We start from the raw sequence: 14,672 nt of genomic DNA, 5'->3' as shown, positions 1-14,672 counted from the left end.
CTTAAGTGGTTGGTTTGGCACAGGGAACCCCAAAGATTTGCTTTCTTCCCAGAGTTTCCCCTTCCCTCCAGCCTTTTAGGTTGACGTGGAATCCACCCCTTGGGCCCAGTTGTAGCATAGGAGGCCATTACTAACCGGCTGTGTCCTGTGGCCAGCAAAGGCTGTCTGCACTTCAGCTGCTGATCTCCTTGAGCTGTGTTTGAGCTCAACGCTGCTTCCTCTGTTTATCTGTGTACATTTATCTTTGCATGTGGCTCCTGCTACCACCCTTTCTGTCCTTATTTCCTTGGAAAGTTTTTCTTTGCTATCACTCTGGCCTTTGGGGACCTCACTCCCAGCAGCTCTGGATCTTTCTGGTACACTTGGTATAGCTGGAAAAAAAATGATGCAGTCAAATGCCAGATCAAAAGCAGATGGAATTGCATGCATGTTTGGGTAACTCCTGGTCTGTTACTTTTAATGTAATTAATAGAATTAAAGTAATTGTGGAAGCATTTCATTTTTACCTTTTGATTACTGAAAGGTGCACAATATTGACTTGATGGACACACCACCTCGTCAGCTTTGTTTTCCTAAAGTGGCAGAAGCCTCCTGGATAAATTTAGGAATCTCCAAGCCTTGTGGGAGAATTATTTTCATTAGTGCATCTAAAAAAGGAGAGGTCATGGAAATTACTTTATTCCTGCTCTGATTATACATTGTCAGTAGTAGTAAAAGAAAGCACAATTGGAATGATTAACATTTTGCTTCTGATGGTGGATGAAGCACAAACTTCTCTTTCATCCCAGGTTATACCTTTAGTTTGAAACAAAATTGGCATTAAAGGGCCCCAGGGTTGTGAATTTGAATTACATGTTACAACTTTGAATATTTTGCACCTCTCAGAAAACATTCCCATGGCTGATTGAATCTTTCCTACATAAGAAGAAACACTTCCCTGCGTTGTAGATTGTGCATGTGTTGATTGGTGCAGGCTCCTGGAGTAGGCACAGGGTGACAGCAGGGTCCCAGGTTCCTCTGTGACTGAGCTCAAGCGCCTCCCTCCCCTGGAAATGGCTGTTGGCTGAGATCTCAAGAGTGATTTTTGGTGCTCAGCTCTGTTACTTTGATTGTTGGCTGGTTGATTTGCATGCAAGACACTATGCAGATGACAAACTCTTTCAAAAAAGCTTGTCTGTAAGGCAGTGGATGGTCAACAAAGCCAGAATCAGAACTACAGGGTTGGCTGAATATAAATTGTAAAACCAGTTGAAGTTTAAAATGAGTCAATGGCAGTGATATTACTGGCATTCATGTGTGCCAGGGCTTCTGCCCAGGGCCCGCCACATTCCCCAGTTAACTCTCCTTGCCGTCTGTGGGCACTTCCTTCACGGCACACAGGAGACAGTAAATCTGAGGGGGTTGACAGCTCCCCTCTGGCAGTAACTGGGGCGCGCTGTGGCTGATTGGAGCGGCTGGCCTCATTTGTTGGGGAGTACATCTTCATTCTGACCGACTTCTAGAAGTCCCCAAATATTGCTGCTATTTTCCTCATTTAAATTTCAGTGGTTTTCCATGTAATCGTCCCAGTCAGAGGCCAGTCTGCCAGTTACCCTTCTGATGGGATCTGCTTGTCAACTCTTTAGAACAACGACAACGAGACAGCCCTGCACTGTGCCGCGCAGTACGGCCACACGGAGGTGGTGAAGGTCCTCTTGGAGGAGCTGACGGACCCCACCATGCGCAATAACAAATTCGAGACCCCTCTGGACCTGGCTGCACTATACGGGAGACTGGAGGTGGTGAAGATGCTCCTCAATGCGCACCCCAACCTCCTGAGCTGCAACACTAAGAAGCACACTCCCTTGCACTTGGCAGCGCGGAACGGGCACAAAGCTGTGGTGCAGGTCCTGCTGGACGCCGGCATGGACAGCAACTACCAGGTAGTGGAGCAGACTCCCCCCCCCCCACCCCACCCCTGGGCTCCAGGGGCCAAGTCATGGTGGGCAAGGCACAAGGACCATGCTGCTGGGCTGCGTTCTTATTTAGCACGTTTCACATCCCATGTCAGACGCTTCCATCCATTGACTCATTTTCATGTGAAACTTCAGAGACAAACTCCTCAAGTGAGTCTGTTACTGGTTTTTCTTTTCTTTTCTTTTCTTTTCAGGGGTAATATATAGTCATTATGCCCTGAAAAGATGTGCTTGTGGACTCTCTCTCAAAATTAGAAAAATTTCATTATCTTCCTATACAGGCGTTCCCACTGCCACCATTTGCCACCTGCAAAGTCCCATCAACTTGATATTGCCAGCAGGAGGTTTAGCATTTCCCTGCCTAGCTAGCTTTGTCCATCCCGATGAATGACTGTTCCTTAGGTTTGGCATTGACCAGACCACCAAACCACATGTGAAGTTAAGGTGGTATTTTATTTATTTGTTTGTTTGTTTGTTTATTTGTTACCTTTGTACTTTTCTCTCGTTATTCCTTTCCCCCGGGAAGGGGCGTCTTGAGGAATTTCACCAATAGGTGGCTCCCAGAGTTGCTGCGCAGTTATTCCTGTGTGGCCGGATGGTGGCACTCCAATGAGCACACTTCACATCGGGCCATGCTTGTGGTCCGGGAATCCAGACAAGAAAAGTGGGAAAGATAATGACAGAGGACTTTGTGTGGTTGATTTTATTTTCCTGCCCCTTCGTGTCTATATCCCGTTTGTCGTGTGGAGCCACGCCGAACCTCGGTCACTGTTCTGATGACATGCTGCTCTGCGCTCTCGTTTGCCTTCCAGACGGAGAAGGGCAGTGCTTTGCATGAGGCTGCTCTGTTTGGCAAGACTGATGTGGTGCAAATCCTGCTGGCTGCAGGTGAGAGGCTGGCCGCGCTCTCGTTCCCGCGGCATGCCAGGGGTGGGCTTGTTTCTCCCTAGCCTCCCGCAGGGGGATTTTTGCTGGCCGCACTTGAACCCAATGGATATATGTCTCCACTGGTTAATTGCAAGTGTACAAATTGTTCTCGAAGAACTGGATTAAATGGCTTTGGATGAAAAAGTGTTGGTCGTGCTACTGGGAGCATTAGGAGTCCTGGAATTTGGGGCGCCTGGGTGGCTCAGTTGGTTAAGCGACTGCCTTCGGCTCAGGTCATGATCCTGGAGTCCCGGGATCGAGTCCCGCATCGGGCTCCCTGCTCAGCGGGGAGTCTGCTTCTCCCTCTGACCCTCCCCCCTCTCATGCTCTCTCTATCTCATTCTCTCTCTCAAATAAATAAATAAAATCTAAAAAAAAAAAAAAAAGGAGTCCTGGAATTTGACCCCTTTTGAGGCTGACTTGCAACTGCTCACTCCCCCCTGGTCCACCTGGTGTACCTTTCTAGGAATTGATGTCAACATAAAAGATAACCGTGGCCTGACTGCCCTAGACACTGTCCGGGAACTGCCTTCTCAAAAGAGCCAGCAGATAGCAGCGCTTATCGAAGGTACCCATTCATCTGCCTGTCGGGGCGACCAGGGGACACAATGGCCAAACCAAGGCATTTGTATTTGGTGCAGCTTTTTTTGTCTTTCCACTTAGATCACATGACTGGAAAAAGAAGTGCAAAAGAGGCCGATAAAACCCCCACTTCCCAGGGACCTCTCATCTCCAATATGGACTCCATATCCCAGAAGTCTCAGGGTAAGGTGGCCTTTCGCTGACAACGAAGGGGCTCTCAGCTTGAAGAGTTGAATGGTCTTTGGTAGAATAGAAAAAACTTCATTTAAATAATAATTTCAGGGGGTTGAGAGTACTTAATAAGTTCATATTCACATTTATTGTTTTCCAGCTGGTATGTGAACTTTTATTGGACAGAGCTTAGGCCTTTTACTTTGGACCTCTTCTTTCCTACTTTATCTTATTCTCTACTCTTACAGTTGGCTCTGTGAGGTCTATTCTGGGATGTGTTGTCGGCGGGATGATCTCAAGATGAATTCACATCTCAAGGAAACCTTTTCCTAACACACACTATTCTGCTTTGAGCATAGTTGGCCCTCAGTAAATACTGAGCGAGTGTCATCTGGTTGGTAGACGTGTATATGGCAGATTTTGGTACTATATCATTTGGCCAACAAATGTGGTCTGGGCACTAGCTTGGGCAGTCCAGCCTCCCCATCATTAGCCATGACCCACCCTTTCAGATTTATTGAGCAGCCTTTTGGGTCCTAGGTATGATGAATGAGAAAGACAGAACACTGACTGATGCCTTCTGCAGATACAAAGCATAGTAAAGAAGGCCAGAGGAACAGAACGAAGCCAGACACTGAAGTGGGAAAGGGATTTTTCAGAGGGGTGCAGAGGTATAAGGTTAAAGGGTGCTTGGCCTGTCTTCACTGTGGAGTCCTTGTCTGCCCCCACCTCCACCACCCCCACTTTTTTTTCTTGACCTCATAATCTACTGGTAATAGGATTAGTAGTTCACTAAGCTCTTAGCTCTCAAGGATTTTACAGTTACGGTTTTGACTATTTGCCAGAGACCCAGAGATCTCTGGTCCACAACAGTCTATAACTTTCCAGAGTCACAAATTTGGATCCCAGGTAGTCTGAGGTTCGTAATTCTCTGGTGAGTTTAACCTCGCACACTGCCTCTGTGTCAGAGAGGCTTCACCATCCTCTCTTTCGCTTGAGCACGTGGAGGTTTCTACTAAGAATTTAAAGGATTACTTAAGTTTCCAGTTATACTTCACTACGTTTTATGGTTTAAGTTTACGCTATGATGACATTGAGGTTCTTGAGAATTTTAAAGGTCTTGGGAGGTATCCCTCATAGGTGTCAAGGGTTTGCCATTTTGAATTAGAGAAAAATCTCTTGAAGTCTCAGGGTATAAAGAGCAACTGAAACTCTATATTTATTCCTGTCCATGGAGCAAAGCAGTCATTTTATTTTCCTGCTGTCGGTTACTGTTTGTCAAGTTCAGGTTGATGAGGGGCTTTGGGTGGATGCAGTGGTTGGAAATCCGAGATTGTGCTTTCTGTCCATTGACTCTTGCTCTCTAACCTGTTCAGGTGACGTGGAGAAAGCAGTGACTGAACTGATCATTGATTTTGACACCAACGCTGAAGAGGAGGGTCCCTACGAGGCGCTGTATAATGCTGTCTCCTGTCATTCGTTGGACAGCATGGCCAGTGGGCGATCATCTGACCGAGACTCCATGAACAAGGAGGCCGAGGCAGCAGGAGTGAAGGCTGCTGGAGTGAGGCCTGTATGTGGCCTGGGGCCCTCGACAAGCGGGGGCTGTGTTGTCAGCCTGTGCTTTGGTGGGGCGCTGGGAGAGGGAGTGTGCCCTGAGTGCCCGCTCACTTTCCAGAGGCCTGCAGCCTACTCCCTCTGTTCTCCTGGGGCCCTGCCCCATCTCTCTCTTGCCTAGTGTGGTTAAATTATATAGGTCCCCTTGAGGTAGAATTTTGGTTTTTCTGATTTCGGTATAACATGTTTGCATCATTCTATTAGTTTTTGGCCTTAGAGCAAATTGAAACATTTTATTTCCATTTAGCCTCGTGTGGCGTCTGTCTTTGGGGTCTTTGCTGTAAATTGTTAGTTTTCTCTCTGGAGAGCAGTTCCACAGTGAAGGAGCTCACTGAAGTAAGTTCTTGTCTGCCCTGAGTGCATTCTCACCTTCCATTTGCCCTCAGAGTGTTATCCATTTGGATCTGGACAGATTCTGCATTCAGCAGGGTTGTAGCAAGGCTTAATCAGATATCATATGTGTTGGTATGTGGCATTCCTGTTTTTCCCGGTTATAATCTCTCCAGCCATTTCTTTCTCAAGGTCCACCTTCCCATCTTACTACTTCTTTCTCCAGTACTGGCTTTTGCTTCCAGTCTTGTCCATTGTTCTCAAGACTTTTCTCCCTCAGGGTTTTACTCTGAGCCTAAGCCTGAATCAGTGGTCCCATTGACCTTCCTTCCTACATTGCCAGCACAATAATTTGAAGTTTTGAGCACCACATTTTTACTGAACTTGCCATTGCTTAACAGAATCCCAGTACTCCCAGCTTGAGGCAGATTTTCAGGTGTATATTATTTCTTCCTGTTGGAGAGGCCAGCATTTCCCTTTTGGTCTAAATCTGCTTTATGACCATTTAGATGAATCTTTGGCCACTAGGTGATCTTTGGGTTTTTCAGATGTGCCCTGGGAATGGCTTGATGTTTCTTAGTGTTCTTTTTTGTTAGGTTCCATGTCTGGTCCTAGAATAGTATTTCTGTATGAATTTTGGAAATTCATACCAGTCTGTGGTAGCCCACTGGAGTGGGTATTATCAAGGACTGGTAAAACTCCTTGTGAGTGATGGAAGCACATGCATATGCCAAGGACCCCTAGCATGGTGCTTCTGTAGACAGAGCTGGTTTGTTTCACTTTCACCTTAGGTATGATGAAGCAAGCAAACCCACCTGTGGAGGAAGGCATTGCTTTGTGGTACTTATAGGTGATGTCCATTAGAGGGAGCTGGAGGCTTTACAAGAAGAACACAGGCTTCCTGAAGTGAGCTCTGAATAATCAAGTTCCTGTGGGCTTAGCCACTGATTTATAGTCTCTTTGTTCTGTCCCACTCCAAGAATCTATCCTCTGGTGGTCTTGCTAAGTAAAAACTGATGCATCTTGGGGTGCATGCTTTGCCGTTTTTACTTGCGTACGTGGTGGCTGTGCTACTTGGTAATTACCTGTGGCCAAGGGGCTGCTCTGCATCTTACCAGTGTGGTGGATGGTGAGTCTAAATCAGCTCTGCACTTACAGGCCCTGGGCCAGCGTTCTCACGTTCGGAAAAAAAGAGCCTCCTGCTTCTCTTTCTTTCCAGTGTCCCTGGTGGTCACTTCTTGCACGAGAGCTGTTCATATTGTTCTTTCTAGGCTCCTTTAGTCTTGAGAGGGCTTCTGGGATGGGTCCTTTTTGTCGCTGTTGTGTTCCATTTTGTTCTTCCTCAGCTATTTTTGTCCCGAGGTTGGATAACTGGTGTGGATGATGGGCCTGCTCCCTTTGCTATTCCCTCCCTTATGAGGTGCCACTTGCAAGGAACCACTCTTGTTTCTGCACTTCTGGAGTAAGACGGCTAGGGAAAGTGGAACTTAGTAGGAAATCTGGTCTCATAGCTTTGTTTGGTTTGAAAAGATGAACCTGTTTTGAAGTTGTTGCCGCTGGGTGGCCATCTGGTTCCAGGGACTATAGGAATGACTGATTTATCAAGATAGAATCCCGAGGGGCATGCCCAAGCATATTTGAACAGAGAGAGATCATGGATGCCAAATGCTAACTGAATGCCACCTGACCCTGGCTGCTCCTGGGACACGGGAGACGTCTTGCAGACCTCTCTGAGGCTCTTGTGTAATTCAGCATGTGCCTCCACCCTGACTTTTATAAATATTCCTGTTCTAGCAACACGGTGAGCTAACCTACAAGCCAGGGAGTGAGCCTGCAAGCCAACTCCTGGGTCAGGTTCCCACTCCCTTCCCTGTAGGAACATGATTATGAAGCATGGTTAGGACTTCGGAGTGTAAACAATGCTGACGGTACCGCAGGTACAATGGCAAATCTCTCTCCAGCCTTCTGCCACCGAAGGTTGTGTGTGTTCCTGAAATTGTCCACCTCACTTGACCTCGCTAATCCCTCTTTCAGGGTGTTTGTTGCTCCAGGGCAGGGGTTGGCAAAATATGGCCCACAGACAGCTGCCCATTTTTTGAATAAAGTTTTATTGGAACACAGCCACACTTGTCTACGTATCTTCTCTGGCTCCTTTGTACTGCAGTGGGGGGTTGACCACAAAGCCTAAAATATTTACTATGTGGCCCTTTAAGAAAGAGCTCCCTAACCCTTGCTCCAGGGCAGACAGCTGACAAATACTCCTTTTTTTAAATGGGCTGAGAGGAAAGGTTTTCATATGTGAGCGATACATAATACATTGAAGGAGGTGACCAAGGATTAGATAGAGACCAGTTCTGAGCTTTGGCGAATAAATAGGGGTAGCGTTAAAGTTTGAGCAGGAATTGATGTTTTTGTCCTTGATTACTTTCCCCAGTACTTCCTTAATAATGCGGGTTTGTTAGAACTCTGACAAGCTGATTCTTTTGATTTACCGCTTCCTCTTTTTAACATAGTCTGAAAGTTGAGCCACTGGCTTTTCTGGGTTAGTTTTATTATGGGTATTATGAAGGACATTTTCTGGCAAGGCATGTCCGTGGTTTCAGTGCTGATATTTCTCACTGTGGTCTAAAATATGAAACAAGTGTTTATAATCTCTGCTACAAACATCAAAAAGCAAAGAGTGTGCTGATTGAATTTTATGTGTGTGTGTGGGGGGGGATGTATGTGCAGATACTAAGCCATCTGTTTAGATACTAATCCTTGAGTTGAGTCTCTCAGGGGAGTTCTTTACATTATTCTTTTTCATTTCCAAGGGCTAAGAGATAGTGAAATATTTTTGTCTTCTGCAGAGGGAACGTCCACCGCCTCCAGCAAAGCCACCACCCGATGAAGAGGAGGAAGACCGCATAGATAAGAAGTATTTTCCCTTGACAGCTTCTGAGGTAGAGGGTTGAGGGTTTATTGCCATCACTGAAATACAGTTTTTTGGAAAGTACATCGATGTGTGCTTAAAGAAGACTTTGCTTTCTCATTTTCTTATCGCCTCTTTGGATTAGTAAGTTTTGTGTATATCAGTAATCTGGAAGAAGCCCTTTACAACTCACTCAGAAGTACTAAGCAAAGAATTTTAATGGAGCTATCTAGCAGACAGGCCAATTATTGATCTACATTGCACATTGAAAGTAAACCATGCACATTTCTCCTGGCTCCAGTAGCTAAACAGTTGACTTTTTTGCTTTTTTTTTGTACCTGTGTCATCTTTTGATACAAAATGTAGAGTATGCCCCCAATCACTGTTCTATAGACTATGTCATATTAGTGAGCTTTGGTGTTTCTGCCCCAAGTGTCTTATTTCTGTTTTCACATTTTTCTTCTCCATTTCACATGAAGAATCCACCAGGACAAATTTCGAAAATGTCATGAAGACTCAATTAGAAGAGAAATAGGAGTCGTGGGGGTGGGAGAAATCAAAAAAGTTTATTTGAGAAGACTAGTCCATCTTTTTATTTATTTATTTATTTATTTTTTAAAGATTTTATTTATTTATTTGAGAGAGAGAGTGAGAGAGAGAGAGAGAGCGCAAAAGAGGGGAGTGGGAGAGGGAGAAGCAGACTCCCTGCTGAGCAGGGAGCCCAATGCGGGACTTGATCCCGGGACTCCAGGATCATGACCTGAGCCAAAGGCAGTCGCTTAACCAACTGAGCCACCCAGGCGCCCTAGTCCATCTTTTTAAAGAAGGATTATTATGGGGCAAATCGTTCAATCTTCTTTCTTGGTTATATGAAGAAAATCATATTTTCCGTGATCTTTCATTTTCAGAATGCTCCTTTAATACTTCCTACCATGCAGAGAATACGTTTATTCAGTATTTATTCAAAATACTACATAATTTCATTATTTTGTTGCTCATTCAGTGGCCTGTTGGTCTTTAATTTAAAAATCAGCTGATAATAAACTAGTCAACTAAGTCTCATAACTTTATCCCTAGAAGTCAGAGCTAATTTTTTTACTCTATTGCCACAGACCATCCAGTGAGACAGGTTCTTTTACTTAGTATAAACACATGGAACCAGAAGGATGGCTTTCATTTAAGAAAATGTATAAATACAAGGATGCAGTTTTAAGAATGTAAAAGTCAGTGTTGAAAATAGGGGAAGATATTTGTGTTAGGTACAAATTCTGTCCCTATTTCTTTGTATGCCTTAATTACAAAATGCCTATTATCATGTTTCAACTAAAGTGTCTCCAGAATTATAGCCTCTAAGGTGATAATACACTGCTAGCAGATAGAAGTGCATGTAGCCAACCCTGCATGTTTTTTTTTAATTTATTTTATTTAATTTATTTATTTTTTTAAAGATTTTATTTATTTATTTGACAGAGAGAGACACAGCGAGAGAGGGAACACAAGCAGGGGGAGTGGGAGAGGGAGAAGCAGGCTTCCCGCCAAGCAGGGAGCTCGATGCGGGGCTCGATCCCAGGACCCCGGGATCATGACCTGAGCCGAAGGCAGACGCTTAACGACTGAGCCACCCAGGCGCCCCCCTGCATGTTTTTATACAGAGATTTGCTTCATTACTCCCTTTTTATAAGGAGAGACCTAGTAACATGGAGCATATTCACCTGGGGCTAGGTCTCTATAAATGCCTTATGCCACCTCTTTAACAAGGACTTGGATTAAAATTCCTAATGCCCAAGGATAAGTGCAAGGCTCTTAAAGAAATATTAGATAATGAGGACTTTCTGTTCTTCCAAGGCTTTTCAGAGAATATGATTTGTCAATAACACTGTTAAGAGAGGGGCACCTGGCTGGGTAGATTAGTTAGTGTCTGTTAGGTAGGTTGGTTAAGTGTCTGGCTTCGGCTCAGGTCATGATCTCTGGTCCTGGGATCTGGCCCCACGTTGTTGGGCTTCCTGCTCAATGGGAAGTCTGCTTCTCCCTCTGCCCCTTGCCTCGTGTGCGCATACGCGCGTGCGTTCTCTCTCTCTCAAATGAATAAAAAAATCTTAAAAAAAAAGAAAAAACAACAGTATCAAGAGATAGGGGGAGAAATCTCCATATTACTCTCCTGGATGGGAGACTCCGAGATACTTTTTCTAGGACTTGTTTCTGAATAGTCTGGAATTCTGGGTCAGTTGGGCCACTGTAGTCAGAAGACCATGAGAACCCCACCCTTGCTTACTTAGTGATTATAAGTACATAAATACAGAGGTGATGTGGTCTATGTCATTATCCTTTTAATGATCAAGGCAGATTCTATTTGCTGTAGTTTGAATGACTAGGTCTTTTCCAAAAGTGGACTTTTTTTTTTTCTTGGACTCTAGTCTTCCCTATTTTGATTTCTTACACTCCCAAAGCTTTACTGCCTTAACCCTCATATCCTAGGAAGCACTGGCTCATCACAGTTTAGGCTTTTATATTTGGCAGGCCATCTGCTTCAGTGTTTGTGTCCTGTTCCCTAGGCTTGTCATTGTCAGATGACCCATACAAGCTTTTAAGGGAAGCTGAGTATAGCTGGCTCCAGGAGAGTTTATCAGATTAACAACCAGGTCATGAAACTGGCTTAAAGAAATTAAACACCTACATACGTGTGTGCACACACGCTATCGAGATGTTTTTGCCCTGCCAAATGGGCTGCCAGCTTCATCGGACTGACCAGGGTCTCCTCTGTGCTCAGATGTGTTACACATTCATGGGAAGGTGCAGCTGCCCTGGTATCTCTTCCCAGAAAACTGCCCACACCCCAACCGGGGTCATTCCGTTGGTCACATTTAGGTGGTGACTGGTAGTAGCTTCTCTCTGCAGCAGAAGTGTTCCTTTCCATGTAACAGAGAATATGGCTTTTTGGCTTTGATTTATTGTCAGCCCTAGAAGAAAGGGGCGGAAAAGATTAAGGAATAATCTAGTAAAGAGCAGAATCCTTTCTGTTGAAAATCAGTTATTGCCATATTCACTGTGACACAGGGCTTCTTGAGTGGGAGTTAGGGAGGCCCAAAGCAAAGCAGTCTATTGCTTTATTAGGAGATTTTAATCCCATAGCTGGCGGGAGCCAGGAAGGACTAAGAGGAAAAGATCACCTTAGAAGTTGTCTGGATGTGAGCAGGGGACTCTCAGTAGAGTCTGAAGGAGGGCAAGAGTTCCAAATTCGATGGAAAGTCCTATTTCCCAGAAAAAAAAATGAGGCCATCTTGGTCCAGAATCGGGAAGTGAATTTTATGGCCCTGGCTCTGCTGGTTGCTCTCTGTGTAACCTTGGACAAGTCCCTAGCCCTGTCTGGGAACTCGGTTTGGGCATCTGCAAAGGGAAAGAACTGGAGCCAGGTGCTCTCTAGCTGTGATCGGAACGGTTCGGGTCCCTTCCAGCTCTAGCATTTGCTGGTGCTGTGCTTCTCGTTGTCGTGCACGAGAGCCAGGCACAGAGGGACCGAAGGTCCAGTGGGCCTGATTTTCCAGATGGAAGTCATCAGCTGCCCTGCTTGAGAAGAAAGGATATTATAGGCTGGGTATCCAGACTGTCAACTACCTTTCAGAGAAGCATGCCTGGGGCTATATGAGGGCCCTTGCTGTGTGCAGAACACTCGGAATCAGATTTCCAGGGCTCTGGCTAAGTGATAGCTATGGGTGTGTAAACCTACAGAACACAAATTCCTGTCTGTAAAGCCTGTGGTATTAAGTTGACACTGTACGAACTGCTTAATGGTCCCTCTTTGTTCCCTTTATTGTGTTCCTATGAAGAGGCAAAAGGAATAAGTAACACAGGCAAATGGCTCATTGTAATGAAATAGCTTTTAGCTTCCAGGTGGCTTTCAGTAAAGTGGAGGTTCCTGCTGTGCTTAGCAGAATTTCGGAAAGAGACTGTCATTCTGCCTTTGGAGTGGCAGCCTTGTTACCAAACAGGAGCCGCAGCCTCTCATTTAGTCGGGGGCTGCGAGCTAGAATCCGTGTTGTCTCATTAGTTTGTAACACAGTGAGCTGTGTCTCCCAGAAGCAAAACCCTGATGGATCACAAACCTGATTTATGTCCAGTGAGCTGTGGGGCATGTCTGAAGGAGGAGGTTTCTGCATGTACCAAAGAATCACATTTGTTAGGGTACCATTATTTGTTAGGTGGACTTGGGAATTCCTCTGAACCCCGCCTCTGTTGGTGATGATCCCTTCTCCTAGCCAACTGCTCAAGAGGAGATTTCATGCTTTGGCTTGCTCTCCTAATAGCTGGTACATGATTATTCTTTTTTTTTTTTTTTTTTAAAGATTTTATTTATTTATTTGACAGAGACAGAGATAGCGAGAGCAGGAACACAAGCAGCGGGAGCGGGAGAGGGAGAAGCAGGCTTCCCCCCGAGGAGGGAGCCCGATGTGGGACTCAATCCCAGGACCCCGGGATCATGACCTGAGCCGAAGGCAGACGCTTAACGACTGAGCCACCCAGGCGCCCCTACATGATTATTCTTAATTTGCCTATGACACACACTGGATTCTTAGGACAGATGAGCCAGAATGATCGTCTAAATCAAGGATCTCCATTGTCTCTCTCAGTGTGACTTGGCACTAATTATGGTGTTTCTGGCCTGGTTTGAGGAGGAAGCTTGGCCACCTCGGTACCATGACTAGCTGTGGCCACAAGGCCCTCAGCTGCCTAGACCTAGTTGGTGGGTGCGGAAGCCAGCTCTGGTCCAGGTATTCCATCAGAGACACTTGGCTGCCTGGATCAGGGATTTCTCCATCGACAGAGCTGCTTTTTTCCTCCACTGAAATTCATACTGCCTAGCCATTTGACTCCTTTCAGAACAGAGATTGGTGGAATTAATTTAAACTCGTATTACCATAAATGTAGTAGGAAGCTGGCTTTTGAGAGAAACTTCCCTGTAACCCCCAGGACCTGTGAAGAAAGGCTCACAAAAATAGAGAAGGACGCATAGAGCGCTTTGTTTCTGGTAAATGTCAGTCATTCGGGATCAGTTGGGAGTCATTTGATTCCCTCTTGAGAAGGTGGGAAGGCTTCCAGCCTTGGGGTAGTATGTGTGCATATTGGGGAAGAACTGTGGAGAAAGAAGGCCTTTGTGAGGCAGCCTGGCTGAAAACCGCTTGGGAAGCGACTACCCACTGAGAAGAGACCACGCAGAACACTCTGATGATGGGAGAGGCACGGGAAGGGAGGATCTTGGATTGTATTAATGGCTTTTTGAAGGATAAAATGAAGTAGGAAAAGGGGAGTGTTTTAATCAAAGGCCATTGAGATCTGAGGTACAGGTGCATATCCAGAAAAGCACGTGGTTCCACGTGACACTTGAGCTGTTTACCTTCTCTCCCCACCCCCCTTCCTCTCTGGTGAAAAAGGAGAATTTGTTCTGCATAACCTGTCCTGGTATTATCCACCCACATGAGAAGTTCTGTGGTGTTTTCTCTCTTAGGTCTTGGCCATGAGACCCTGGATTCAGGGAAGTGCAGCCAGGGAAGAGGATGAGCATCCTTATGAGCTGTTGTTAACAGCAGAAACAAAGAAGCTGGGATCCATGGACGGGGATGGAAAACCAAAAGGTACACCCCTGCCCCCAACCCCCTCCCAGCAGAAACAACTGCAAAAGGATTTTTAAAGTTTGTGATCCTGGATGGCAAGTAGAGGGTGATGTTCCTTGGGATGGGGAAGTTGGGCGTCACAGCAGTTGGAGGTGGTGGGTGTATTATGACCTTTCATTTAGCATTGGCTTGCCCCCCCTCCCCCCGCCCTTCAGCACATGAAGCAAGGAGGTGGTTAGGTCAGACCAGGCTATGGCTGTGGAAGGAGAGATGGCCCGTGGTGTGATGGAGATTGATTTGGGGTCTCAAGTCATAAAACCTCAAGTTAATGCCGCGGAAAAACAAGCCCAACAAGTCAGTCCCTTGGGGTTCAGGCTGCCGGCACAGGCTCTGCTTTGAGTCCTGACCTCAGAATGAGACACTCCTGGGGAGGGGCCCGTGATTGGCTGCCACCCGGTAACTAGAGTGCTCTGTCGCCTTGGCCTACTTTCATCGCCTCTGCAAAATTCCGTTTCCTCTGTGAGGGAGCGAGTGCCGCAGGACCCAGAGCCAGGCCGATGACGGAGGTGAGCG

At 45.9% G+C, this 14,672-nt stretch overlaps 1 protein-coding gene across 1 annotated transcript in view; it reads left to right on the top strand.

Annotated features, from left to right (window-relative positions):
- The window catches only part of ANKS1A (ankyrin repeat and sterile alpha motif domain containing 1A), a 181,711-nt gene that overhangs the window by 80,857 nt on the left and 86,182 nt on the right, over positions 1–14,672 (top strand). The window contains exons 4-10 of the mRNA XM_044917661.1: positions 1,626–1,922; positions 2,768–2,843; positions 3,349–3,450; positions 3,546–3,647; positions 5,012–5,208; positions 8,432–8,524; positions 13,994–14,120. Of these exons, the coding sequence (XP_044773596.1) occupies positions 1,626–1,922; positions 2,768–2,843; positions 3,349–3,450; positions 3,546–3,647; positions 5,012–5,208; positions 8,432–8,524; positions 13,994–14,120 (994 nt within the window). The remainder of the gene's footprint in view (positions 1–1,625; positions 1,923–2,767; positions 2,844–3,348; positions 3,451–3,545; positions 3,648–5,011; positions 5,209–8,431; positions 8,525–13,993; positions 14,121–14,672) is intronic.

This window comes from Neomonachus schauinslandi, chromosome 8 (assembly GCF_002201575.2).
Source record: "Neomonachus schauinslandi chromosome 8, ASM220157v2, whole genome shotgun sequence".
Lineage (NCBI taxonomy): Eukaryota > Metazoa > Chordata > Mammalia > Carnivora > Phocidae > Neomonachus > Neomonachus schauinslandi.
The sequence above is the reverse complement of the archived record's forward strand: the minus strand, read 5'-3'. Positions and strand labels throughout refer to the sequence as shown.